This window comes from Doryrhamphus excisus, linkage group LG12 (assembly GCF_037039965.1).
Source record: "Doryrhamphus excisus strain RoL-2023G ecotype Guam linkage group LG12, RoL_Dexc_Guam_v1.1, whole genome shotgun sequence".
Classification (NCBI taxonomy): Eukaryota; Metazoa; Chordata; class Actinopteri; order Syngnathiformes; family Syngnathidae; genus Doryrhamphus; species Doryrhamphus excisus.
In genome coordinates, this window is record NC_136368.1 from 2,066,192 (window position 1) to 2,091,423 (window position 25,232).

Here is a 25,232-nt window from a genome sequence, read left to right on the forward strand (position 1 = left end):
AGGCCAGACGTCATGGGAGTTGTTAACAGTTGAGGTGTTGACTGTGTCCCTGGTGATGATGTCACCAGGAAGCCAGTCATCCAGCAGGAAGACGGGGTTTCCCATGTTGCTGAGGTTTAGTAGAATGACCGAAGAGGCCGGTCATGTGATGCAGCGTGACAGAGGACGCTCGGATAATGGAAAAAGGATGTGTGCGCTCGCTTCCGGCCTCGCTTCCACGTGGACCAACTTCCCATTCAGATTTGGATACAACACAAAAACTGACTTTGGGCAGCCATGATAATTATTGACTGTTACTTTTAAACAACAGTAACTATAAAAACATAGTTGTTTTATTAAATTAAAATTACATTAAATCCAATATTAATTAAATAAAAAAAATATTAATGTAAATTAATTAAATTAATTAAATAATTTTTTTAAATAATTAGCCTACTGATAATTTTTTTCTCCTTCCTGTGACGTTAATGTTCTGTCACCTGAGCTCATTTGTCAACAAGCTCGCTGTAAGAGGAAGGCCGTCGTACCAAATACTCTGCAATAACGGGACAAAACCGTGGAACACATTCTGTGGTGTCTGCTCGGAGCGTGTACCCGAATACAGATCACCTTGCTAGGTCGCCCTGTTGTAGGAAAGTTCATGTCAGTGTCTGGATGCGGTTCATCTTGGTCCTTGGTGCACTCAGGAGTACAAATGGCGGGAGCTGGAGGAGCAGCGCCAAGCCCAAAAGCTCCAGAGGCAGCTTCAGCAGCAGCAGGCCTACCTGCTGTCCCTCCAGCAGAACCAGAACCAGAACCTGGACAGTAGCAAACAGATCATCAACCCCCCCAAGAACCTAGATGCCAGCAGTGTAAAGCAGCAAGAACAGCAAAACCTTGCAGATGTTTCTGAGAAGAATTCTGATGTTCCTGCCTGTGACCTCCAAAGCTCTCAATCCGAGGCGGTTGCCGAGGTGAACGCTCGTAGCGCTTCGCCGCTGAACTGACTTCTGGATGAGGTTTCCTTTGCTTGGAGTGTGCCGCTGGTGTTGGACCTAACGCTTGTAGAGCAGCCGAGTGACGACTCCACCAGTTAACCAAGCTAATCCGTGTGGAATCATCTAACCTGACTGTGTGCCAGCTACAAAGTACAACCTCTTGCATGGAAACACATGAAACCACACGCATGTAAACGTCTGCTGGACATCCTTACATGCAAGCACTTCTAAGCCCTCATTGCTGACTCACAGGCAATAGTCAAAGCATGTCGTGTCTTCTGAAAAACTCTAGTCCGTCATTTAGTTTTTTTTTTTGCTCGTCTGCACACATCTCCTCCACATAAGACAATGGGTTTGTGTACCATAGTACACCATGTACCATAGTACACTATGTACCATAGTACACCATGTACCATAGTACACCATGTACCATAGTACACCATGTACGATAGTACACCATGTACCATAGTACACCATGTACCATAGTACACCATGCACCATAGTATGCAAAGGTTCAAATGGTTGGTTATCCATCCATTTTCTATGCCGCTTATCCCCACTAGGGTGGCGGATATCGACCCGTTATTAGCATAAAAATGCAATATTGTTCATGAAAACCGGTATTTAAAAAGGTTGTATATAACTCATATATGTTCGTTCCATCACAGGAGATACGTATGTCATTTTACACATATCGGTATCGGAAATTTTGAGTTAGACAATATCGGTTTTCAGCAAAATATTATTAGTTAGCCCAAATTATTAGTTTGCACGGGGAGAACATGCAAACTCCACACAGAGATGGGTGGAATTGAACTCGGGTCTCCTAGCAGTGAGGCCTGCGTGCTAACCACTCTCCATCGTGCAGCCATTGTTAAAAATATCCATATTAAAAATAACCATATTATTACTGAGTACATTAAAAATATTTTCCATAATTTATTAATATAATTTTGTTTATTATAGTTATAAATGACTTGCCACCGTGGTGTAGTGGTTAGCGTCTTGGAGTTCGAATCTCCACTAGTCATCATCATTGGTATTCGTTAGGAAGGGCACCTGGAATATGACTAATATATGACTGGTTTCTAGACCAGTTTCATTTAATTTCTAGACCAGTTTCCTCAAGACCAGTTTCATTTAATTCTGTTAGTGTGTTTGAATTCCTCTCTGAGCCTGTAGTGCTTTGGGTGAAGCTTTAGATCTTCATGTTTCCTCTGGTCAAGGTTGCTTTCCTACCTTCTGGGGTGTTGGGAGAACCCATGTTCTAGCATGTTAGCAAGAACCGCCTTTCAAAAACAACCATCTGTGCTCTGGTCCACCTTTTCCATTTTCTCGCACCAATGCTTACACTTCCCGTGTGTGTCCCTGCTAGGCTGATGAGCGGTACCGGAAGAACATCCAGGGTTCTCCTCAGTCGGCACAAAGTAAACCGCCCCAGCCACCGGTGCCGCCGCGCTCCGAGTCATCCTACCCCAACGGGAACGCAGAAGCCATGCATCGGCCTGGGGAGGCACAGGTAAAAAAAACAAAAATAATATTTTTTTTGTTATGCCGCTCTTTCTTTTTGTACAGTACAGCTCAGTGGAACCTTGGTTAACATCATTAATGTAATTACTTTGTTGACTCGAACCAAATCAATTTTTCACATAAAACATAAAAGCAATGAATCTGTTCCAGAAAGCAATGACAAAAGACGCTAATCAAGATTCCACTGAAGTCATAATTTGCCAATATTCTGTTGAATACCAGGAATATGTTAATGTAGGGACTGACTATGCATTGAAATGAAGAAAAAGGGGCGTGACCAAGCATTCTACGTGATATGTAGATGTCTCCTTCTCTCCTCCAGCTCATTCTTGTGTGTCTTTATGCTGATAACATCTCCCCTCCTGCTTCTTCTTCTCCCAACTGACAACATGTTCTTTTCCCATCGGGATCACAGGAGCAAATGAACCCGGAATGAACGTTCTTCTTCCGGGATTAACACTTTGATTGACAGGATGTCTGTTCTCCTGTTGTTTATACGAGCACATCAGCAGACACGAGGCTTGAAAAAAACTCCTCACCAGCCCGACAGAAGGCGTCGGCGTCGGCGCTGGCGAGAGTGTTGCATTATCGAGAGTTTAGGACTCTTTTATAATCACATTAGTCACGACGCAATTCATTGTTTTGGTTAAGGCTCATGTCTCCATCCACTCGTGTCGGTCTTGTCTTTTGTTTGCTGTCATTTCCTGAACGTCACATTGTGATGCTGCTTGTCAGCCTGGCTTTTATTTTCTATTTATTTTGTGTCTTTTCATTGTGCTTAAAAAAAATGCTAAATTCTTTAGAGGCTTTGCTGAGATTTGGCGCAAAACTTTGTCCAGATACAGAAGGAGAATGGCTGTTTTTTTCTCCATTTTTGCCTATTTTTATTGATATATATTGTGCGTGTTTTTTTTTTCAAGTATTGTTTGTCTATAAGTGCCCTGCGACTGGCTGGCGACCAGTCCAGGGTGTACCCAAAGTCAGCTGGGATAGGCTCCAGCATACCCCCGCGACCCTAACGAGGATAAGTGGCATAGAAAATGGATGGACGAAACTTTATGCTACTAAAATGCTCTTATTTTGCCGGGGTTGCACGGCGGTCGAGTGGTTAGCGCGCAGACCACACAGCTAGGAGACCCGAGTTTAATTCCACCCTTGGTCATCTCTGTGTGGAGTTTGCATGTTCTCCCCGTGCATGGTTTGGGGTTTTTTCCGGGTACTCCGGTTTCCTCCCACATTCCAAAAAAAAACATGCTAGGTTAATTGGCGACTCCAAATTGTCCATAGGTATGAATGTGAGTGTGAATGGTTGTTTGTCTATATGTGCCCTGTGATTGGCTGGCCACCAGTCCAGGGTGTACCCCGCCTCTCGCCTGAAGGCAGCTGGGATAGGCTCCAGCACCCCCGTGACCCTCATGAGGAAAAGCGGTAGAAAATGAATGAAAATGATTCGGCTGGTCTCGGATAGGAGGATAGCCGCTTGTGACTGGACCGGGGTGGGGGTGGGTGTTTGATGGGCGCCCCCTCCCCTAACACGCATGGCATGTGTGCGGATGACTTGGTGCTAAATGACTCACAGACGATCTGATTCTGAGTCAGGGTTTCGTACGTAGCGCTTCTTTCGTTCACCCCTCCATCCAAGTTTTTGCTAGTTGGCGTGTTAGATTCCCGGTTAATACTGCCAGGCAGTAGTTGTGTTGCCGTTTCATGCTGCTTGCTGACAATTATGAAGTTGATGAAGCCCATAAGTCGACATAAGCGGATGCTTTTTAGTCATAAGAGGAATATGCTGGACCAGGACTTGATGAGTTAGTCCACAGTGACCCGGGTTGCCAATTGGAACGAAATAATCTTTCATGAAGTTTCTGAAAGCTTGGAGCATATTCTTTTTCTGAGAAGGTTATTTTTTATAGTTTATAATTTAAAAATGTATTAAAAGCAGAGACTTGTGGCGTAGCTGTCAGTCAGCACTGTGAGAACAAAAGTGATGTACCCCAGAGGGGGCATGAAAGAAAACAATGAAAAACCGCTGAGTTAAGGATTAAACATGGCCACAAAGATGGAAAACATACCAATCCAGAGAAGATACACAAGTTCTTTGCTCTCCGGTCCAGCAAAGCTCTAAAGATCATCTGCATGCTCACCCTTCCCTTCTCCGTGTCTTTTTGTTTGTTTTCCGTCTGTGAAGGTCCGTGCCCTAAAAAGCGGCGCCATAGCCCCGTCGTCCTCCCCCGCCGCCGCCCCTCCGCCCGCTGTGTGTCGCTCGCACTCCTTCAGCGAGCAGCTCCCTCCCGCCTTTGACGGCCTCCATCTCCGCCACAGCCAAGAACATCATCATCACCCTTCATCTTTATCACCATCATCAAATCCTGCACGCACTGACCCACACCCCCACCCCCAGACTAGACCCTCGCCCCACGAACCTTCTCCAGAGGTGCCCCCCACGGTAAGGACAGGATAGCCTGTGTAGTCTACTGATTAGCTGATTAGCATATCAGGACCAACGCAGTCGCTTTGAATTTACAATCTATTTTCATCCTGTAGGAATGGAAATGGTATTTGTCTGTTCCAGGGTCAAACTGTGGCCTTTATTAAGTGTACAGGCAATGTTTTAAGTCACATTTGAACATATTTAAGTGTCACACCGGTGTGAACATGATGATAAACATATGATGAGGTTCTTTGGAGGTTCTTTGGCGGTTCTTTGCAGGTTCTTTGCAGGTTCCTCAAGTCAGGATGTTGCTTTTCATTCTTTCTTTTTGAGCAAAAAAGCCGATTCCATGTATACGCAGCTATTGAATGTCTTCAGAGAAGGTTGATAAGAGGGATGTTCCATGCATAGATATGAGAGGCTATTTACAATATAGGAAGTATGAATTTAAAATCGGAGGGTACATATCAGGTAAAATGATTACGACCCCCCCCCTCTGAAACACGTCCTCACTGACAGCGGCTGCACTAATCTTCTTTGTGCACGGCTTTGGTTGTGTTGCTTTAAGTGTCAAAGATGGCGGATGATGATGACGATGATGATGTTAGCCACTTTCTATGTGCAAATATGTGTTATGTATGTATGAATAGGTCAATGCTTTTATTGTGAAAAGGTCCCCGTCAGGACGACATCCAGGTCGCCGGTGTTGCCGAGGCGAGACTCGCCTCATCGGCATGGCAACACGCCACACAGTGGCCACGCTGTGAAGCGCAACGCTGGCAGGTAATTGATTGACACTCAGCTATACTTATAGTAAAACATATATCTGAGCTTGAGATATACTTTAGACGATGAATGCCCCCTCGTCTTTGCGTTACTTAACCCCCCCGGGGTTAGAATCAGAGCATTTAACGATGTGTAAATGGAGCTTTTGTTGCGGTTGCCCTTAAACCCCCCCCCCCTGCGCTGTCTTTGGACAGTCCCGCCGAGCCTCGGCTGCTGTGGGAGCGAGTGGAGAAGATGGTTCCCAGATCGGCAGGCAGCAGCGGCAGCGGAGGCTCCAGTTCCTCCAGCAGCTCCTCCAGCAACTCCGGCTCTCAGGCTGGTTCTCACTGTGGCTCTGGAGAGCGCTTCAGGGCCCGCAGTGAGTCCTGACACCACAGCACACGTGTAGGAGTAGCGGCTCCAAATGAGTGAAAGCTGACTTTTTTTTTTCTAAACCTCCTTCCTCCAACCAGCCTCCTCCAAGTCTGAGGGCTCGGCCCTTAAGAGGGCGGACAAAAAGCCGGAGGAGAGGAGGGAGGCGGTGAGGCCAAGCAGACCAGCGGTGAGACTTTGAGAAGGAGTAGCGTGCTAGCGCCAGCAGAGCTAGATCACATAGATCTAGATTGTGTGTGTGATCATGTTTTCGACCTTTTTTTGCACTTTGGATGATCATGTGACCACTTTCTGCCGCCAACTTGACTAACGCCTTCTCTAACCATTTCTAGATTTTTGTCATTTATCGTCTTCCTGCCACTAACGTTTTCTCATTAATGGCGATAACGCACTAACTTTGCCTCCAGCAGCAGGACCGCCATCGCTTTGCTCTCATGCTGGCTTCTCATTGGCTGGCCTATCTGAATAACCACGCCTCCTAGCTGACAGCTTCCTGTTTGCGCACCAGCTGACCTTTTTAATCCGTGTTCACCCAGCAGGACCTGACGGCCCTGGCCAAGGAGCTGCGGGCGGCTGACGACGTACGCCCGCCGAACAAAGTCACGGACTACTCGTCGTCCAGCGAGGATTCGGACACCACAGACGAAGATGACGACGAGGAGGTGGACCAGGAGGGAGGCGAGGAGTCCACTTCAGGCCCGGAGGACACCAGGGCGGTGTATGTGGACTTCTTATTATTTTTGTTGGACAATTTTCACAGTAAACAACTTGTTTTATATTCGGAATTGGTTCCTCTTCTCCTCTGCAGGTCCTCCCGGCTGAGCAACGGCGAGACGGAGTCGGTGAAAACGATGATTGTTCACGACGAGGGTGAGAGTGACGTCGGCTCCACGCCCTGCAAAGACAGCACCCTGGTGGTTCGGCAGGTACCCACGTCAATCGGACGATGCTTGAGTGTTTTGGCATGAGCGACATCAAACCCGTGTCGTGTTTGCACATTCACACCTCCTGTGTTGCCCCCACTTTTTGTCTGCATGCTCTGTTGATTGTTTTTTCCGTCCTCAAAATACTGATGATGTAACGCTACACGGAGAAGCTAACCGTACTCTGACCACAATTACATAAAGAACGACTCAGTTCTGTCAATAAATATCACAAGACTTCACTACCAACATAACAGAATCGAACCCTCAAACACAATAGATCTAGAATCTGGAATCAATTAATTGCCGTAAACGCGGGATGGATGAGACAGAGACAGTAGTAGTACTCTACAGAGACACACAAGCACCAGAACACAAGTATAAAGGTGACTATAGGGGTGTTATTTCATGTCTGGAGAGCTCTAATAGTGTTAATATGTGTATTTAGAAGGTGGTAAAAAGGTTTTCTATTTTCTAACTGCAAAAATATGCACGTTTATTAAGGATAAAATGAGGGATTGTACTGTATGGACATTGCCGTAAACGCGGGATGGATGAGACAGAGACAGAGTAGTACTCTACGGAGACACACAAGCACCAGAACACAAGTGTAAAGGTGACTATAGGGGTGTTATTTCATGTCTGGAGAGCTCTAATAGTGTTAAAATGTGTATTTAGAAGGTGGTAAAAAGGTTTTCTGTATTCTAACTGCAAAAATATGCACGTTTATTAAGGATAAAATGAGGGATTGTACTGTATGGACATTGCCGTAAACGCGGGATGGATGAGACAGAGACAGAGTAGTACTCTACAGAGACACACAAGCACCAGAACACAAGTGTAAAGGTGACTATAGGGGTGTTATTTCATGTCTGGAGAGCTCTAATAGTGTTAAAATGTGTATTTAGAAGGTGGTAAAAAGGTTTTCTATATTCTAACTGCAAAAATATGCACATTTATTAAGGATAAAATGAGGGATTGTACTGTATGGACATTGCCGTAAACGCGGGATGGATGAGACAGAGACAGAGTAGTACTCTACAGAGACACACAAGCACCAGAACACAAGTGTAAAGGTGACTATAGGGGTGTTATTTCATGTCTGGAGAGCTCTAATAGTGTTAATATGTGTATTTAGAAGGTGGTAAAAAGGTTTTCTATATTCTAACTGCAAAAATATGCACATTTATTAAGGATAAAATGAGGGATTGTACTCTACGGACAGTGTGATTTTATCGCCAACAATTAGAAAATCAACCAACAGTGATTAAAAACAAAAGCAAGGTGTGCTACCGTAAATGCTAACTTTGTGTTAGAGCAAAAGGCTGTTTTGTTTGAAGGAACTAACAAGCGTTCTGTTTCCGCCTGTAGACTAGCCACCGTAGCTTGCCCTCGGCTCTAGCTAACACCTTCCCTTCACCCGAGCTCACCAGGAACGCGTGTAGACCCAAAGCCGTCTACCCCTCTTTCTACTTCCAGAGTGCAGGTGATAACAAAAAGAGGCCGGGCCCCGGCATTGGCCACGCCTCCCAGGGCCCCGTCCTGCAGACGGGCTTCAGCCCCAGTCCCGGCTCGGCGTCGAGCCCGGGTCTCGGCCAGCACACGCCCAGCCCCCACCACCAACACCACCACCATCATCACCACCACCATCATCATCCGCATCACCCCACACAGCAGCCGGACAGGAACGGCTTTGCGGGTCGCATCCACCACCTCCCAGACCTGATCCAACAGAGCCATCATTCCTCCCCTTCCTCCTCTGCATCCACCTCACCCTCCTCCTCCAGCCTCGCCAGCCCCTCCATGTCCCCCCAGAGTCCACTGGACAAGCTGGGCATCCTCATGGAGGTATGTCACCCTCATGGTTTAGATCACACGTCAATCAAGGGCGGAAGCTGTTGCAGTTGCAACCATACAGTACTAGCAAGACTAAACATGTCAACGTTCAACATTCCACAGACAGAATAGGATGTGTCCGACGGTGATGTTTTTATTCCAGTTTTTCAGCCCATGTTTGTGTATTTTACCTTTGGTTCTCAGTGATGTACTTCCTGGAATGAATCCATTGTGTTGTCATGCATGCACGTGACCGCTGCATCCTCGTCTTTATTATTTACATAAACATCTTTGTGTTTATTTCCTGCCGTGCAAATGTAACGACTGGCTTGTTTTATGATGCAGAGTCAGTCCAGTAACAACATGCAGAAACACAAGTCGTCCTCCTCCTTCACGCCCTTCATTGACCCCCGCCTCCTGCAAGTGTCTCCATCCACCGGCAGCGCCCTCAACAACGTCGGTAAGTCCAAGTCCAACTCGTTTGTTCCCACGTAGCTTAGCTGCTATTAGACTCGCGTACAAGTTCAGTGTGTGATTTTAGGCTACGGCAACGATGCCCGATTGGCAGAGGCGCTGAGGGCCGACCCGTCCCGGAAAGGTTCCGTGGTCAACGTCAACCCGGTCAACACCCGCCCGCAGAGCGACACCCCTGAGATCCGCAAGTACAAGAAGAGGTTCAACTCGGAGATCCTTTGCGCTGCACTCTGGGGTAAAAATGACAACAGGACACTAACTGCTAGCATCTTACTGATTTGGGAATTCTATTTTTAGACACATTTATTGTTCAGGGAATCATTTATTTAGCTAGAGCGCAAAGAGCTAAGGGTGGTTATTGGAAACGAAATGTGTAAACTAAATTATGTATACCAGGTACTTTTTGTATTTGCGTAATGATTTGGGGGGCATGAGAAAGCTTTGTCATTAATTAACACGTATATTACGCTACGCAACAGTAACAGAACCGATGTTGTAACTGTGGTCAGGAGCAAACTGCTCCGTTAGCATTAATAGTGCTGAAGAGTTGATAATAAACAACACTACAAGTGCAACACGCATGAGTTTCACACAAAGAGCTGAGGTGAAACATTTTAAAGCGTATGCAGAGCTAGATAAAGATATGGGATGCTGACCATTCATGACACTTCAAATGGTGCTACTGCCATCATGTTGCGTAATAATAATCATTAAAATTGAAATGAGAAAGTAACGAACAGCAACAGAACCAATGTTGTAATTGCAGTCAGAAGTAACCTGCTCTGTTCAAATTGATAAGGCTGTTGAGTGTATTGTAAACAACACTTTGGCAAGTACAACACTCCTGACTTCCACACTGACAGCTGGGGTGCAGCATTTTAAAGCGCATGCAGAGCTAGATAAAGATATGGGATGCTGACCACTCATGATACTTCAAATGGGAGTGCTGTCATCATTTTGCGTAATAATAACCATTAAAATTTGAAAGTAGCGCATAGCAACAGCAAGAGAACCAATGTTGTAATTGCGGTCAGAAGTAACCTGCTTTGTTCAAATTGTAAACAACACTTCGGCATGTACAACACTCCTGACTTCCACACTGACAGCTGGGGTGCAGCATTTTAAAGCGCATGCAGAGCAAGATAAAGCTGTGGGATGCTGACCACTCATGATACTTGAAATGCGGCTACTGCCATCTTGTGTCGTAGTGACAATCATTTTTTTTTAAAATGCCACTGCAATGAATGACCCGCTGCTGTTTACAGACTTCAATTATTTGACGTGTTGTTGTGTGCACGTAGGCGTGAACCTGCTGGTGGGAACGGAGAGCGGTTTGATGCTGTTGGATCGCAGCGGTCAGGGCAAAGTTTACCCGCTCATCAACCGACGACGCTTCCAGCAGATGGACGTCCTGGAGGGACTCAACGTCCTGGTCACAATATCAGGTATTACAGCATCTCATTTTCAAAAAATGCTCTAAATAAAATGTATTATTATTGTTAATATATCATTTTATTCTCGTAAAATTACAGCAAAAATTAATAATTTTATTATAATTATTATTATTTAAATTTTTTTTTGTCACGTACCGAAGTACAAGGTGATATGACCATCCAATGACATAATGGGTACCATAGTAACCATCAATATAGTGATATATATAGCACATCATGACTTTAACAATAGTTTATTCTCATAATATTTATTTCACATTCATTTATTCAATTATTATTTCTCATTTTTACTGTTATTTTTTCTCATACTAAGTTATTTTTGTAAAATTCTGACTTTTAAAAATTATAATTTAATTAAATTATAATTTTTTATGTACTGTGGGCCCAAAAAACAAAACAGCTGCAAGCCACAAAGGGCCCCTGGGCCGCACTTTGGTCATCCCTTGACTTACATGAATGGAAATGTTTACTTGTGATGTGTCCTGTCCAACACACACACACAAATAGCGAGTGTCCACATTCACGTCCGTTTTCTCAAGTCCGCACACACACAGGATGTTGGGTAAACGGCCGCTGCTTGCGAGCACGTCACGCTAGTGTACAACATGTAACTCTTTCCGAGATGGAAGGAAGAGGCGCGCAGAGACGCAACCCGGCTGGTTTTGTGGTGGAAGAGTGCGCGGCTACATATCTATAAGTCACAAATACGTCTCTAGTCCATTCGTCATGGCCACGCCACTTCCTCATTGTCACTGGACAGACCGCCAGATGCATTCATGGACTCTCCGAACATCACAACAACGTCTTTGTTATGTGTGGTCTCAATCACGACAGATTGTTTAAAAAAACTTGAGAATAAAGTTGTAAATTAGGTGAAACTATTTCAATATTAGGAGAATAAAGTTGTGAATTTATGAGAAGTTAAAAATGTATGAGAAAAAAACTCAAAGTACGTTTTATGAGGAAAAAAATGTCACAATGTACATTTACAAGAAAAACGTAAATGTACAAGATAAACATTTGTAAATTTAGTAGAAAATCAGTCCAAAATGTATGAGAAAAAGTCGTAAAATTAGCAAAAAAATAAGGCGTAATATCACAAGAATAAAGTTGGAAACTTACGGGAATAAAAGTCGTAAATTTTAGGAAAAAAAAGTTGTAAATATACCAGAAAAAATGTCCTAATATTACAAGAATAAAGTAGTTAATATATGAGAATGAACTGGTAATATTACATGAGAAAATATTTTTTAAATACTCTTTAGTAAAGTTATTATTATTACTTAATTTTTTTTTTTTACAAAATAAGACTTTTTTATGATTAAAAAATGTTACGTTATGAGAATAGTCATAAATTTATGAGAAAAACGTTTGTGTACAAGATCAAAATTCATAAATTTACGAGAAAATCAGTCAAAAATGTATGAGGAAAAAGTCGTAAATGTACATTCATGACAAGAAAAAGTCGTAAAATTAGAAGAAATAATAATAATAATAAAATAATAATACATGTAATAATAATAAATGTAAATTTACATTTATGAGAAAAAAAGTTGTAAAACTATGAGAAAATAAAATAATACATAATAATAATAAATGTAATAATTATAAATGTAAATTTACATTGATGAGAAAGTCGTAAAATTGTAAGAAAAAAAAATAATAAAAAAACAAATGTAATAATAATAAATGTAAATTTACATTTATGAGAAAAAAGTCGTAAAATTATACGAAAAAAAAGGTGTAACATCACAAGAATAAAGTGGGGAACTTGTCAGGTCAGGGCCTCGTCATCATGAGACATGTGGACACTCCATTAGGTACACCATCCAGTGAGAACACACAGCTTTCATAGTCACAATTTGTGTATTGTAACGATCATAACCATATGAATATTATATTTGTGTATGGACGGCAGGTAAGAAGAACAAGCTGCGTGTTTACTACCTGTCCTGGCTGCGGAACAAGATCCTTCACAACGATCCTGAGGTGGAGAAGAAGCAAGGCTGGACCACCGTAGGAGACCTGGAGGGCTGCGTCCACTACAAAGTCGGTGAGTCGGGATACTAGCGAGCTTTAGGTCACGTTGTCCCGCTTCCCGCCACAAGGTGTCACCATGGTGACGACGCTTTTACACCCGCAGTCAAATACGAGAGGATCAAGTTCTTGGTCTTGGCCTTGAAGAACTCTGTGGAGGTCTACGCCTGGGCTCCCAAACCTTACCACAAGTTCATGGCCTTCAAGGTAAGAGCTGGTCAGTTAAATACAATACACGCGTACTCGGACATACTCCATGAGGTACGCCTCCAGCTAACTAGCTAGCTAACTACGTAGCGTACTGTACAGCGCTACGTACTATACGGTATGTTCTCTGTGGTCTTCAGTCCTTTGGTGACCTGGTGCATAAACCTCTGCTGGTGGACTTGACCGTGGAGGAAGGCCAGAGGTTAAAGGTCATCTACGGCTCCTGCTCAGGCTTCCACGCCGTGGATGTGGACTCCGGGGCGGTCTACGACATCTACCTACCCACGCACGTGAGCGCCGACACGCACACGTGTCTTCACGTAGATGAAAGATGGAACCCGGCTGATCCGGGCCGCTTCTCCACAGATCCAAACCCACATCCAGTCTCACGCCATCATCATCCTGCCCAACACGGACGGCATCGAACTGCTGGTGTGCTACGAGGACGAGGGCGTCTACGTCAACACGTACGGACGCATCACCAAGGACGTGGTGCTGCAGTGGGGGGAGATGCCCACCTCAGTGGGTGAGTACTGCTTCCGCTGAAGTACTACCGTCAATATACATATATTACCGTATATTACCATATAGAGGATCTTTGCTACTACTATTTATGCAGGATGTTCTTACAAACAGCAAAGTGTGGCTGTCCTATAGAGGATCTTTGACTGCTGTTTTTGGTAGGATGTCTGTAAAAACAGAGTTCTTGTCACATAGATGATCTTTGACTACCATTTTTGCAGTATCTCCTTAAAACCGCACACTCCTCCCGTCATAAGGAGGTCTTTAAAAACAGCAGAGCACTCCTGTTATATAGAGGATCTTTGCTATTACTATTTATGCAGGATGTTCTTACAACCAGCAAAGCGTGGCTGTCCTATAGAGGATCTTTGGCTGCCGTTTTTGGTAGGAGGTCTGTAAAAACAGATTTCCTGTCACATAGATGATCTTTGACTACCGTTTTTGGTGTAGCAGAGCACTCCTCTTATATAGAGGATCTTTGCTATTACTATTTATGCAGGATGTTCTTACAACCAGCAAAGCGTGGCTGTCCTATAGAGGATCTTTGGCTGCCGTTTTTGGTAGGAGGTCTGTAAAAACAGATTTCCTGTCACATAGATGATCTTTGACTACCGTTTTTGGTGTAGCAGAGCACTCCTCTTATATAGAGGATCTTTGCTATTACTATTTATGCAGGATGTTCTTACAAACAGCAAAGCGTGGCTGTCCTATAGAGGATCTTTGACTGCTGTTTTTGGTAGGACGTCTGTAAAAACAGAGTTCTTGTCACATAGAGGATCTTTGCAGTTTTTGGTGTAAGTCCTTAAAAACCGCAGAGCACTCCTGTTATATAGAGGATCTTTGCTACTACTATTTATGCAGGATGTTCTTACAAACAGCAAAGCGTGGCTGTCCGATAGAGGATCTTTGACTGCCGTTTTTGGTAGGATGTCTGTAAAAACAGAGTTCTTGTCACATAGATGATCTTTGACTACCGTTTTTGCAGTATGTCCTTAAAACCGCACACTCCTCCCGTCATAAGGAGGTCCTTAGAAACAGCAGAGCACCGTTTTAGAACGGCTCTTTGACCAGCAGTTTTACGGTAGGTTCCTAAAAACTGCAAAGCGCTCCTGTCAAAGAGGATCTCTGACTAGGGTGTGTCTTTAGACTAGCATTTTTATTGTTAAAAAAAAAACAGCATAGCACTGTTGTATAGACAATCTTTGACCAGTGTTTTTATAGTAGGTTATAAAAACAGCATCACGCTCCTGTCAAATAGAAGATCTTTGACTAGCATTTTTGCAGTAGATTCTTAAAAACAGCAAAGCTCCTGTCATAAAGAGGATCTTTCACACGTGTTTTGATTAGCAGGGCCTTAAAAAGTCCTGTCCTACGAGGGACTACATTTTGGACTAGTGGTTTAGGGGGGCGGTCCCTAAAAACAGCAAAGCTCCTGTTGTCATGAACATGTTTGGCTGGTGTTTTGCAGCAGGTTGCTAAATGCTAAATGTTGTCCGTGCTGGCAGCGTACATCCGCTCCAACCAGATCATGGGCTGGGGTGAGAAGGCCATCGAGATCCGCTCGGTGGAGACGGGCCACCTGGACGGCGTCTTCATGCACAAGCGAGCCCAGAGACTCAAGTTCTTGTGCGAGAGGAACGACAAGGTAAGATGTTCCACTCTGATGGGAAAATGAAATGAAAAAGGAGAATATGGCGTCATGCCGTCGCACGTTCCTCAGGTGTTCTTCGCCTCGGTGCGGTCCGGAGGCTCCAGTCAGGTGTACTTCATGACCCTGGGCCGCAGCAACCTGCTCAGCTGGTAGACCTTCTTCCTCCTCTTCCTCCCGGTCCTCCGCCCCGCCCTCGTCAACACTGGATCTCAGAACCCACCGTCCACGTCTCGGACCGCCAAGAGAACCGCAGACTGGACTCCACCTTGTGTCGGCAGCGTGACAAAGACCGCAGTCACGTGGGCGCCCCCCCCCCCTTCTCCCACCCCGCACATCCTGATGTCAGCCGCACAGGAAGCTGACAGGGAAATGAGGAAGTTGTGGATTCACGGAGGAGGACGTGGAAGTCTTTTCCCGGCGTTCCTGGACTTCTTCTAACCGCCAGAACCGCTTACTCGCTCTTTCGACCGCTAGAATCCTCCCCCTCCACCCCCCCTCCACCCCCCCCTCATCCCTTCGCCGGCAAGTCAAAATGGACTCTCCATCACTTCCTGTCAGTGTTGGATGAGGTCGGACGGGGAATGGCTAGAGGAAGTGACACGGCGATGGATTCCAGAGTAGTATTTTTCAATTCTTATTCCTCCCACATGAGCGTGAATATGTGCAGTCCTTCAATTTGTCTTTGACCTTTTTTTTTATTTTAATTCTGATTAATATTATTATTAATATTCATATTGTTTTCAAATGCACATCCACCCTCGTGTCCACCGTCTGCTTGCTTCCACCCACAGAGGGCGACGTGTCTGTCTGCACAGAATGTGTGCGTACCAAAAAAGTCAATAAAGTTGTGTATGTAAAAAATATATATAAATAATATTCATAATAATAATGATGATGATGATGTAATCTTGCAAAGATAAGTGGTGAAACATGACCGTGACTCTCAGCTGTGAATACGACATAATGGATTTATTCAGGTATATGTGTGTGTGTGTGTGTGTGTGTGTGTGTCCAAAGCATGAGACAACCGTGATGATGTCCTGATGATTGACAGCTGGGTCACATGTACATATATCCTTGGATGGGGGCGGGGTTTATCAGGACGTTTGTGTGTGTGTGTGTGTGTGTGTTTGCATCAAGGCTGTGACGGTGACTAAAAATGGCTCTCCTCAAGGTGTCGGGGGCGGGGTGTTTTTACGTGTCGGGCCGCCCACGTGGACGACTGTTGCCGTGGTAACGTATCTTAGCGCCTGGCCAATCATAAGGCAGCCTGTGCCAGCGTGAGACGTGACAACATATACCGTGGTATTTTCCTACGTAGGCAAGAATCCGGATGACGTCAACGTCTACTTTCAGTTCAGAATTGGCCAAGAATCCTACTGATTTTGAATATTCCCCCCTGTTCAAGTCCAAGTCAGTACAGGAAGTCGGTTTCCTTGTCATGTCTTACTACTTTTCACTCTTGTGAAACGTGTCTTGTAGGTTTTTCAACACGACATTAATAAATCCTTGCTGTTTCGGGGTTGAATGCGGCCTGTTATTGGTCATGAAATATATATATATATATATATTTTTTTTTTCAAACATTTTTATGCTTGAAAATGTTTGGCCAACAAACGTGGAAAATGTGCTTAGATTTAAATATATATATATTACATATATAATTTATATTTAAATATATTCATTTAAATATAAGCCAATTTTCCATTATATATTACATATATAATATATATATTTAAATATTGTTAAATAAATATATTTAAATATATAATGGAAAATTTGCTTATATTTAATATATAATATATTACATATATATTTAAATATATAGATATTACATAAATATTTAAATAAATATATATAAATATATATATTTATATATATAAGCAAATTTTCCACGTTTGTTGGCCAATTTAAAAACATTTTCAAGCATAAAAATGGCCAAATGAAGCCAAATACAGTGGGACCTCAGTTTTCTTAATTAAAATAATAATTAATAATTATAATTAATAATAATTATTATTAATTAAATAATTAATTAAAATAATTTACAGTGCTCAGGCTCTTCCTTCTGTCATCTGTCTGCACCACCCGTTGTTTTCTGCGTCCTGATTGGCTGTAGACATCGCCATCATGCTGTGTCTCCTGCATGTGTCATTGCTAGTTTTCTTGCTAGGTTGTAAATCTTGGTTGGGAGAAGCGTGATATTTTAACAAGGATATAAAAACGCCAGGACAAAAAGGCACAGTCACAGAAGTGGAAAAACAAACATGCGCCATATTGGACGCTAACCGGGAAGTACATGAATCAAGGCAGCATTTTGTTAAACCGAAAAAACACGCTAACCGAGGTTCCACTGTACAATATAAGGCATTCAGGGTTCCAAGGCGAGGTATGTAGTATCCCACACTGGTCACAAGGGGGCAGTAATGTTCCTGTACATTGATGAGACAATAAGCACTGCAGGAAGTAAAAAACAAACAAACAAGGAAATCGCCCAATGCTGACAAGTGAGTTTAATTTCTGTTTCTACTATACTGGGTCATGCAAGTGTTATAGGGGTGCTAGTTTATGTATAGAGTGCTCTAATAATGTTAAAAACAGCATTTAGAAAGTAAAAAAACTTGTTTATTTTTAATTTGTACATTTAAATGTTAAATGTGCTTTCTAGCAGCCATCCATCAAACATCCAATGGCTTTGTCGCCGATGTGGGCGGCCCTAATCCCTAATCCCGACCGGTTTTGACGAGCCCTGCTCCGACGGAGAGTCGGGTGAAGCGTTGGCGTGCGCTAAAAGCGGCCTGCTTTTCTAAGTGTTGACGTAAATACGCGAGCGCGGCGGTTTTAATCTTTAATCTTCTATGACATGTTTACAGCGTTTGGCTCCTCCCACCGTTTCAGTTGAATGACCGCCATTCATCGTAATCAACACTCACTTCCTGTCAGGTGTCCCGCTCGTCAATAACCTCGTTAACCCGCGTCGAGGAGGCACGTGTTGTTCTTCGTTCAGGTATTCCCGTCGCCATGGAAACGCTGTTCTACGCTAACATGTGTCCTCTCTGTGTACGACAGGAAGTCATGTACTTGATTTTTCTTTCAATAAACGAACAAAAAAAATATTTTTGTGTCATAATTATATTTTTTGTCTTCTGTAGCCAACATTTGTCAACACATGGACAGCGCCACGATTCCAACGCCAAATACCGGCTACAGCACTTCCTCATTGTCACTGGATAGACCGCCAGATGCATTCATGGACACTCCGAACATCACAACATGTAGTCAAGGTCATGTAAACAAGCGTGCGTGTGTGTGTGTGTGTGTGTGTACTGTTGTGGAGTACAAAATGTTACATTGAGAAACTTGAGAAATTTCCTGCTAAACACTCATTCTGTCCTTCTGGCTCAGTGGGGTGTTTTCCTCGTGTGGACGGCCTGCACACCAAAAGCCTCGATTACATGATAACACAAACGCACCACACTCATGGCTAGCAAATATGATCATATTTCATCTGTTATGCTAACTCGTATTATTAAGTCTTATTGAAGGCTTTGGAAGGAAAAAAACACTTTGGTACGCATCTCAAATATGCTAACCTAGCATGATGTCGCTGTTAAAATGTGAGCGTAATGTTAGCATTGTAGCTTGCTAGAGCTACGCTAACCTTGCTAACGTTTGATGTCAGACTCTGCATGCATGTGACGGAATTTTTGGTGGTTTTTTGATATTTTTTTGACAACACATGCAGTTTGCTTCAAATGTTTGTATATTCAAATAATATTATAAATTATAATAATTACATAATATATAATAATGATATATTAATTATTATTAGATTTTTTAAAATATGATTACTACTACTACTACTATTAATAATAATAATAATAATAATGTAACAATAATAACAATAATGGTAATAATAATAATAATGGTAATAATAATAATGGTAATAAATAATAATAATAATAATAATAATAATAGTAAATTCATTCAAAAATTCAAAAAATTGCAAAATTCACATGCACAAAATTCAGTTACCTTCGTAAACGTCTTTAACCCTGTTTGTGTGTGTGTGTGTGTGTGTATGCGTGTGTGTGTGTGTGTGTAATCTCAGTGGAGGAAACGGAAGCAGAAGTAAACTTTGTCTCGTTTCCAAAATAAGAACTAAACAAACAGCAGCAGGTTTGGATATCAGATAATATTTTTTATAATAATATTTTCATTCATTTAAAGTGTAATAAAAAGCCAAATAGTGTATAAGCATCTAAAGAAGCGTCATAAGAAGTAGCATAGCATAAAAAATGCCATCAGTAGAAAGAGATGTTTACGTTTCTATGACGTGACTCACGCTGACGGTGACGACATCCTGCGGTTCCAGTGTTTCCGTGACGGCAGATGATGTCATCGCAGCTTTGCCAAAGTCTACTTAAGCGAGCGAGTCTGAACCCGAGCCTCATTTGGGAGTCTTGAAAAGCACCACTGGGTCACCGCACGCTTCTTGAGCCCTGCTGGCGTCGAGGCGAGGCGCCGCCATGGCCGTCTGGGCGTTGATGTTGGCACTGCTCGCTGTTGAGCACGCTCACGGACGAAGACCCGCCCTTCCTGCCATGTCCGTCAAAGGTGAGCCGCCGTTGTGTTCTTATCATTCCGAGCTCTTCCACCGGGAATGGAATGAACGGATGCTGATGAATGCATCACAGCATATCATGGCAACCCTCACGCCCCCAAGTGGCTGTGAGCGGTAGAGCGATGACATCACAGCTCATCCCGTTGGTTGCTTGATCTCATTGCCTCATTTACTGTGAGCTGCCCTTCAACTGCCTGTCGGAAAAAGCCCCAAATTTCCCCACCAGCAAGTCAGGATGGTGCAAAGCCAAGAACATCCTGTCCTTTCTGTACATATTTGGGCTTTTCTTGGAATATTTATCATAATTATATGAATTATACATTACAGCGTTAATTCATGGCGTCAAAATATGTTATTAATATACATCAGTTATCTTTTTATTATTTTGAAATGCTAACGCTACTTATCATTGACGTCTCTACTTCCAGATCGGATTCTGGATCCAACATTGTATAATAAAAGTTCAGAAGATAAATCACGTTTTATTATCAACTCTAATACAATTTACCATCTCTTAAAAAAGTTGGTTCCAGCAGCTATCCTGAAGTCCTCCTGAGGACTTGGGAGTGTGACCAACCACAGCGGAGTGGGCGTGCCGGGGGGAATATATTAAAACAAATCACAGCGGAATAGGTGCAGATTCTGGAAGAACTATAAAGCTTTGTGTGCTGGTTATTGTGTGCAGCTGCTCTATAGGAGTTGATAACTCAATATAATATACAAAATGCCAAAAAATGATCACAATAGGTGCTCTTTGATGGATGTGTTTATGATTTATTTCCCACATATTCTTGAGAATATATGGCAAAATAAATAACTAAATAAATACAAATAAATAAATAAATAAATAAAATAATAAAATAATAAAAATAAATTAAAAATAAGCTTAAATTATATTTGGAAAGCAGGAAGTGAACAAATGTAATAAAATAAATGTTTAAAAAAACTTAAATTATATTAGGAAAGCAGGAAGTGAACAAATGTAACAGTTACTGATTGTAAAAGTACCAGATGGAGGGGTAGGATTTAATAAGTTTTGCTTCTACCTACTCCTTTTGGACATGTGGAACCATTAGCATTAGCATTAGCATTAGCATTACCATTACTGTTACCATTTGTACTTTCTGAATGGCACGATGACAACACGAAGCAACGGTGTTTTGTCCGACAGACGGCTGTTTCACGGTGCGGCCAGAGGTGGAGCTGTTTCGCATGGAGAGCGAGGCGGTGGTCGTGTCTTTCCCAATGTTCCGGAGAGCCCTCAAAGTACGTAACATAGCCCCGCCCACGGCCACGTACCACATCGCCAAGGGCAACGCTAGCACTGCCACCTTCTTGGACGCCGAGGGGCGTGTCCAGAAGCACGGCACAGAGCTGTGGCTCCTCCCAGCTCGGGCGGCCGACTCCGGGGAGTACACGTGCACCTTCAGGTAAGTCTCCTCTCATTTTTCAAGGCTTTAAACTTTAAGGTGACGATGCTGGATGCATTATTTGTTCAGAAATGCTAGCTACTGCATCAGAGGTAGCATCACGCTGGCGGTGTACACGGCGTCCTCTGTGGACATCAAGAAACTGTCCTATGAGTACAACGCCACGGCGGGGGAGGACGTCACCCTCAGATGTCCCTCTTGGTATCACTTCAACAACCCGGAGCCACAGATAGAATGGCAGGCGGTGAGTGGGGCAGCGCCCCCCCCCCAGCTACTAACTCTCATGGAGATCATGAGCTCCACCCCACTAGGGGGCGACTTAGTGCCTACAGGATGATTGATTATAATAAAACTAATACATTAATCATCTTTATCGGCTTTAGCAGATTTTTGTTTTTTTGCGTGGAAAACAGGACAGTTTTATTTGGATCATGTTCAAATTCTGCGTGTTTGTAATTATGACGAGAATTAGCATTGGAATAAATTGTGTTTGTGAAAAAGAATTTAAAAAAATAAAGGAAAAAAATGCTATATCATGCTATTACGATAATTAAGTCTTAAATTTACGAGAAAATAAGTCATAAATGCATAAGGAAAAAACATCAGATATTACGAGAATACGTTTTTTTTATATTACGGATAAAGTCGTAAACTTACGAGAATAGTACATTTGCAATAAATTGTCATTTACCAATTTTACCACAAGAGGGAGTAACTACACTCTAATTGTTCTGTCATCCTCTTGTATTTTGGAAATCCTAAGGAAATCCTGAGAATGTCAGACGGGGTGCATTGTGGTCGTCTGCCAACACAGTAATAATACATAATACCCTCCATTATTGTATAAGATTATAAACCACATCGTTTTTTTCAGAACCTTGCTGTTGGACGCCTCCAAGACGCCCAAACATGGAGATCCTTCCGTACCGATGGAAGGAAACTGTTCATCCCGGCGGTGAAGCCGTCCGATGCCGGCGTCTACACGTGTCGCCTGGACGTGCTCGTCGACGACAGGAAGTACCCCATCAGCAGGGTCATTCAGCTTTTGGTGGAAGGTGGGTCACCTTTTATTTTTTTGTGGTTTATATTGTAACTGTGATAAATAAACATTTGAGTTATTAGGTATTTATTTAGCAAACAGAAAACATATTCATTGAAGTACATAAAATACCATTATATATCAGGGATGTTTTTTGCCAAAAAAAACAATATTGTCCAACCCTCAATTTTGTACTAAGGTATACACACTTGCCTTTTTTTATTTTTTTTTTTACAAAAAAACAAATAATATTTAGAAGATAGAATTAATCAATTCAAATACATTTTTTATTTGTACTTATTTTAGCATTCTTCATTGTTTTTTTTCTCAGGAAAATAGCTGTAATTATTTTTTAGATAATAAAATATATTTTAAAAATTAAAAAAATTCAAGGCATGCAGGAAAAATATTAGTAATTTATTTAATATTTTTAATAATTTATTTTTATTCATATTAATTTAAAATAGTTTGGGGGTAAAATAGACTTTTTAAATGTATATATTTGTGTTTTTTTACTGTGTTCCTTACTGTATAATGTATATTTTATATGTACGTATTTTTTATATTTATTTTATATAAAATGTATTATATTTTATGTTATTAGATATTTTTTATTATATTTTATATATTTATATTATATTTATTATATATATATATATATATATATAGAGAGAGAGAGAGAGAGAGAGAGAGAGAGAGAAACACGCCCTCTGCCGGTAGCTTGTGTGTACTACATGTGAGGATAAACCCCCAAACAGTCAAAAAGTCAATAACTATCTTATTGTGAAACACCAGGCTACTAATGGTCCCTTCTGGGAAACTATGTGTGATCCTGCAGGTCCAGACCCGGTTCCAACCCACACCGAGGTGGACCTGACTTCTGAAGTGACCTCTGACCCCAGGCACATCAGAAGCAGTGTTGCTCCCAGTAAGAGCCAGCCTTCCTGGAGCCTATGTGGCCCAGCTGACTTCAATACGTGTTGGGTCTCCATAATAACGTTCTGCTGGTTCTTCCCGTTGTAGCCCTCACACATACGCCGCCGTTGATCATCTCCCCGTCCAACGGAACCATCTTCGAGGCGGCGCATGGTGAGCCATTGGCGAGCACGCACACGCAGGATGGGGAAAGATGACATGATGACGTTTATTGGTGCTTGATGTTGTTCAGGGTCCGCCCTGGAAGTGGTCTGCAAGGTTCTGACATCTTGTGACTTTGTGACTTCCACTGCCGTCTCCTGGTTGGTCAACGGCCTGACGGTGGAGTCGTCCTACCTGGATGGGCGTGCCCTGCAGGGCGGGAGGAGGTGAGGAGGTTTTTAACCCTCCAAAAAAAAAAAACACTCCCATTTTGATCCTAATGTCAAAAAATAAATAATGCAAATAATAATACATAATAATAACAAATAATAATAAATCAACAAAATAAATAATACTATAATATAAATAACAATAAAATAAATAATAATAATAAATAAAAATAAATCAATAATAAATAATAATAGTAAACTAATAAACAGTTTCCATAAAATAAATGTCAAAACACTATTATTGTTATTATTATTATCATTTACAATAATAATACAAATAGCAATTGTTATTACCATTATTATTTTTATTAATATAATTTTACATAATTAACAATTGATAATTAATAATGGATAATCAATAATTAATAATAATTTCACATATTAAAATGTATAATGTATAATAATAATATATAATAACAATAATAACTCATATATAATTATCATACATGCATTATTATGTTATATTATATGTTCTAACAAAAGTCCAATATATAATGTAATATAATATCATTATTATTACAATATATAGTATAATATAATATGATATAATATAATATAATATAATATAATATAACATAATATAATTAGTAAAAGTGGTGACATTTTGCTGCATGCTTTGAATGGGAAAATAGTTGATTTTATGTAAGGAGGAAGTGTGATATTTTCGTGTCATTTAGCGACCGCAGATGTTCTAAAAAAATGAATATGATGAAAAATTGCGGCAGGGAAAGCAGGACAGCGTGGGGGTGCCAGGTGGAGTTGAGGCTCATCGTCATGGCGATGACAGAGGAGGATGCTGAGGCAGAGCTCCGCTGCGTGGCCAACAACCAAGGAGGCAGACAGGAAGTTGTCATCCACTCTGTGCTGGAAGGTGAGTTTCATTCATAACGAAAACGTATAAAATTAAAAGTAACACGTAAACAACATTTGACCTCTGGTCACGCCTCACAGACTCCAAGTTCACTTGGATCGTGGTCTCCGCCGTGGCTACATCCTGTTTCCTGGCGGTGGTCTGCGTCTTCCTCTATGTTCTTTTGAGGCCCAAACAGAACAAGAAGAAAGTGGACTACTTCCTGGCCCGGCAGAACAGTACCTTCTACAGTACCGAGGACTGATTATCTTCATAGTCGCTTTTGTGCTTGAAGAACTGGGCGGTCCGCCACCAGGCAATACTCCATGTGGCCACTAGAGGGCAGCAGAGGAAACAGTTTTCCTCGCTCAGCTTGGAAAGCTTTCGACAAAATGAACATGTCTACAAAGCAAAGACGATCGGAGGAACCATCTTGTACTAATTGAGCTTTGTGAAAAGGGATTAAAGCTAGAATATAGCCAACAATATCGTGTATCGTATTTTTGTATAACATGTAATTTAATGTAAATACACATTTTAGCTTGAATGTATTTATTGTATACAATATGGTATACAATATATTGTACAGTAAATTCCATTTACTGTATATAAAAAAACCATGAAGTTAAACATGAAATCAGCCCATTCATGATCAATATTTCATTGAAATTCAATATATTATCTTCAAATAAATGTAAATAATAAAAAAAATGTATTTTCTCTCTTTTCCTGACTTATTAAAATGCTTACATTTACATTATATACAGTTACATACAGTTGGA

The 25,232-nt window shown here is 41.9% G+C and overlaps 2 protein-coding genes across 14 annotated transcripts in view; both read left to right on the forward strand.

Moving 5' to 3' along the window:
* Window positions 1-16,828, forward strand: part of LOC131135660 (mitogen-activated protein kinase kinase kinase kinase 4-like) — a 49,084-nt gene extending 32,256 nt beyond the window's left edge. Inside the window, exons 15-32 of one of the 13 annotated variants that reach the window (XM_078795272.1) lie at window positions 687-953; window positions 2,353-2,496; window positions 4,696-4,953; window positions 5,612-5,721; window positions 5,919-6,082; window positions 6,177-6,265; window positions 6,636-6,814; window positions 6,905-7,022; window positions 8,391-8,867; window positions 9,201-9,315; window positions 9,397-9,564; window positions 10,631-10,774; window positions 12,702-12,836; window positions 12,927-13,027; window positions 13,168-13,317; window positions 13,394-13,553; window positions 15,055-15,194; window positions 15,270-16,828. In XM_078795272.1, the coding sequence (XP_078651398.1) occupies window positions 687-953; window positions 2,353-2,496; window positions 4,696-4,953; window positions 5,612-5,721; window positions 5,919-6,082; window positions 6,177-6,265; window positions 6,636-6,814; window positions 6,905-7,022; window positions 8,391-8,867; window positions 9,201-9,315; window positions 9,397-9,564; window positions 10,631-10,774; window positions 12,702-12,836; window positions 12,927-13,027; window positions 13,168-13,317; window positions 13,394-13,553; window positions 15,055-15,194; window positions 15,270-15,353 (3,003 nt within the window). In that variant the 3' untranslated portion in view covers window positions 15,354-16,828. Of the gene's footprint in view, window positions 1-686; window positions 954-2,352; window positions 2,497-4,695; window positions 4,954-5,611; window positions 5,722-5,918; window positions 6,083-6,176; window positions 6,266-6,632; window positions 6,815-6,904; window positions 7,023-8,390; window positions 8,868-9,200; window positions 9,316-9,396; window positions 9,565-10,630; window positions 10,775-12,701; window positions 12,837-12,926; window positions 13,028-13,167; window positions 13,318-13,393; window positions 13,554-15,054; window positions 15,195-15,269 lie in introns of all 13 variants that reach the window. The other 12 variants (XM_058081834.2, XM_058081832.2, XM_078795265.1 and 9 more) reach the window with 12 other exon arrangements.
* A 2,327-nt stretch (window positions 16,829-19,155) lies between these two features.
* Window positions 19,156-25,143, forward strand: LOC131135723 (interleukin-1 receptor type 2). The gene is made up of 9 exons (XM_058081956.2): window positions 19,156-19,817; window positions 20,996-21,254; window positions 21,324-21,498; window positions 22,129-22,309; window positions 23,132-23,221; window positions 23,317-23,382; window positions 23,462-23,597; window positions 24,326-24,471; window positions 24,552-25,143. Exons 1-9 carry the CDS (start codon window positions 19,730-19,732, stop codon window positions 24,713-24,715), a joined length of 1,305 nt encoding a protein of 434 aa, XP_057937939.2. The 5' UTR covers window positions 19,156-19,729; the 3' UTR covers window positions 24,716-25,143.
* The last annotated feature ends 89 nt before the right edge of the window (window positions 25,144-25,232 follow it).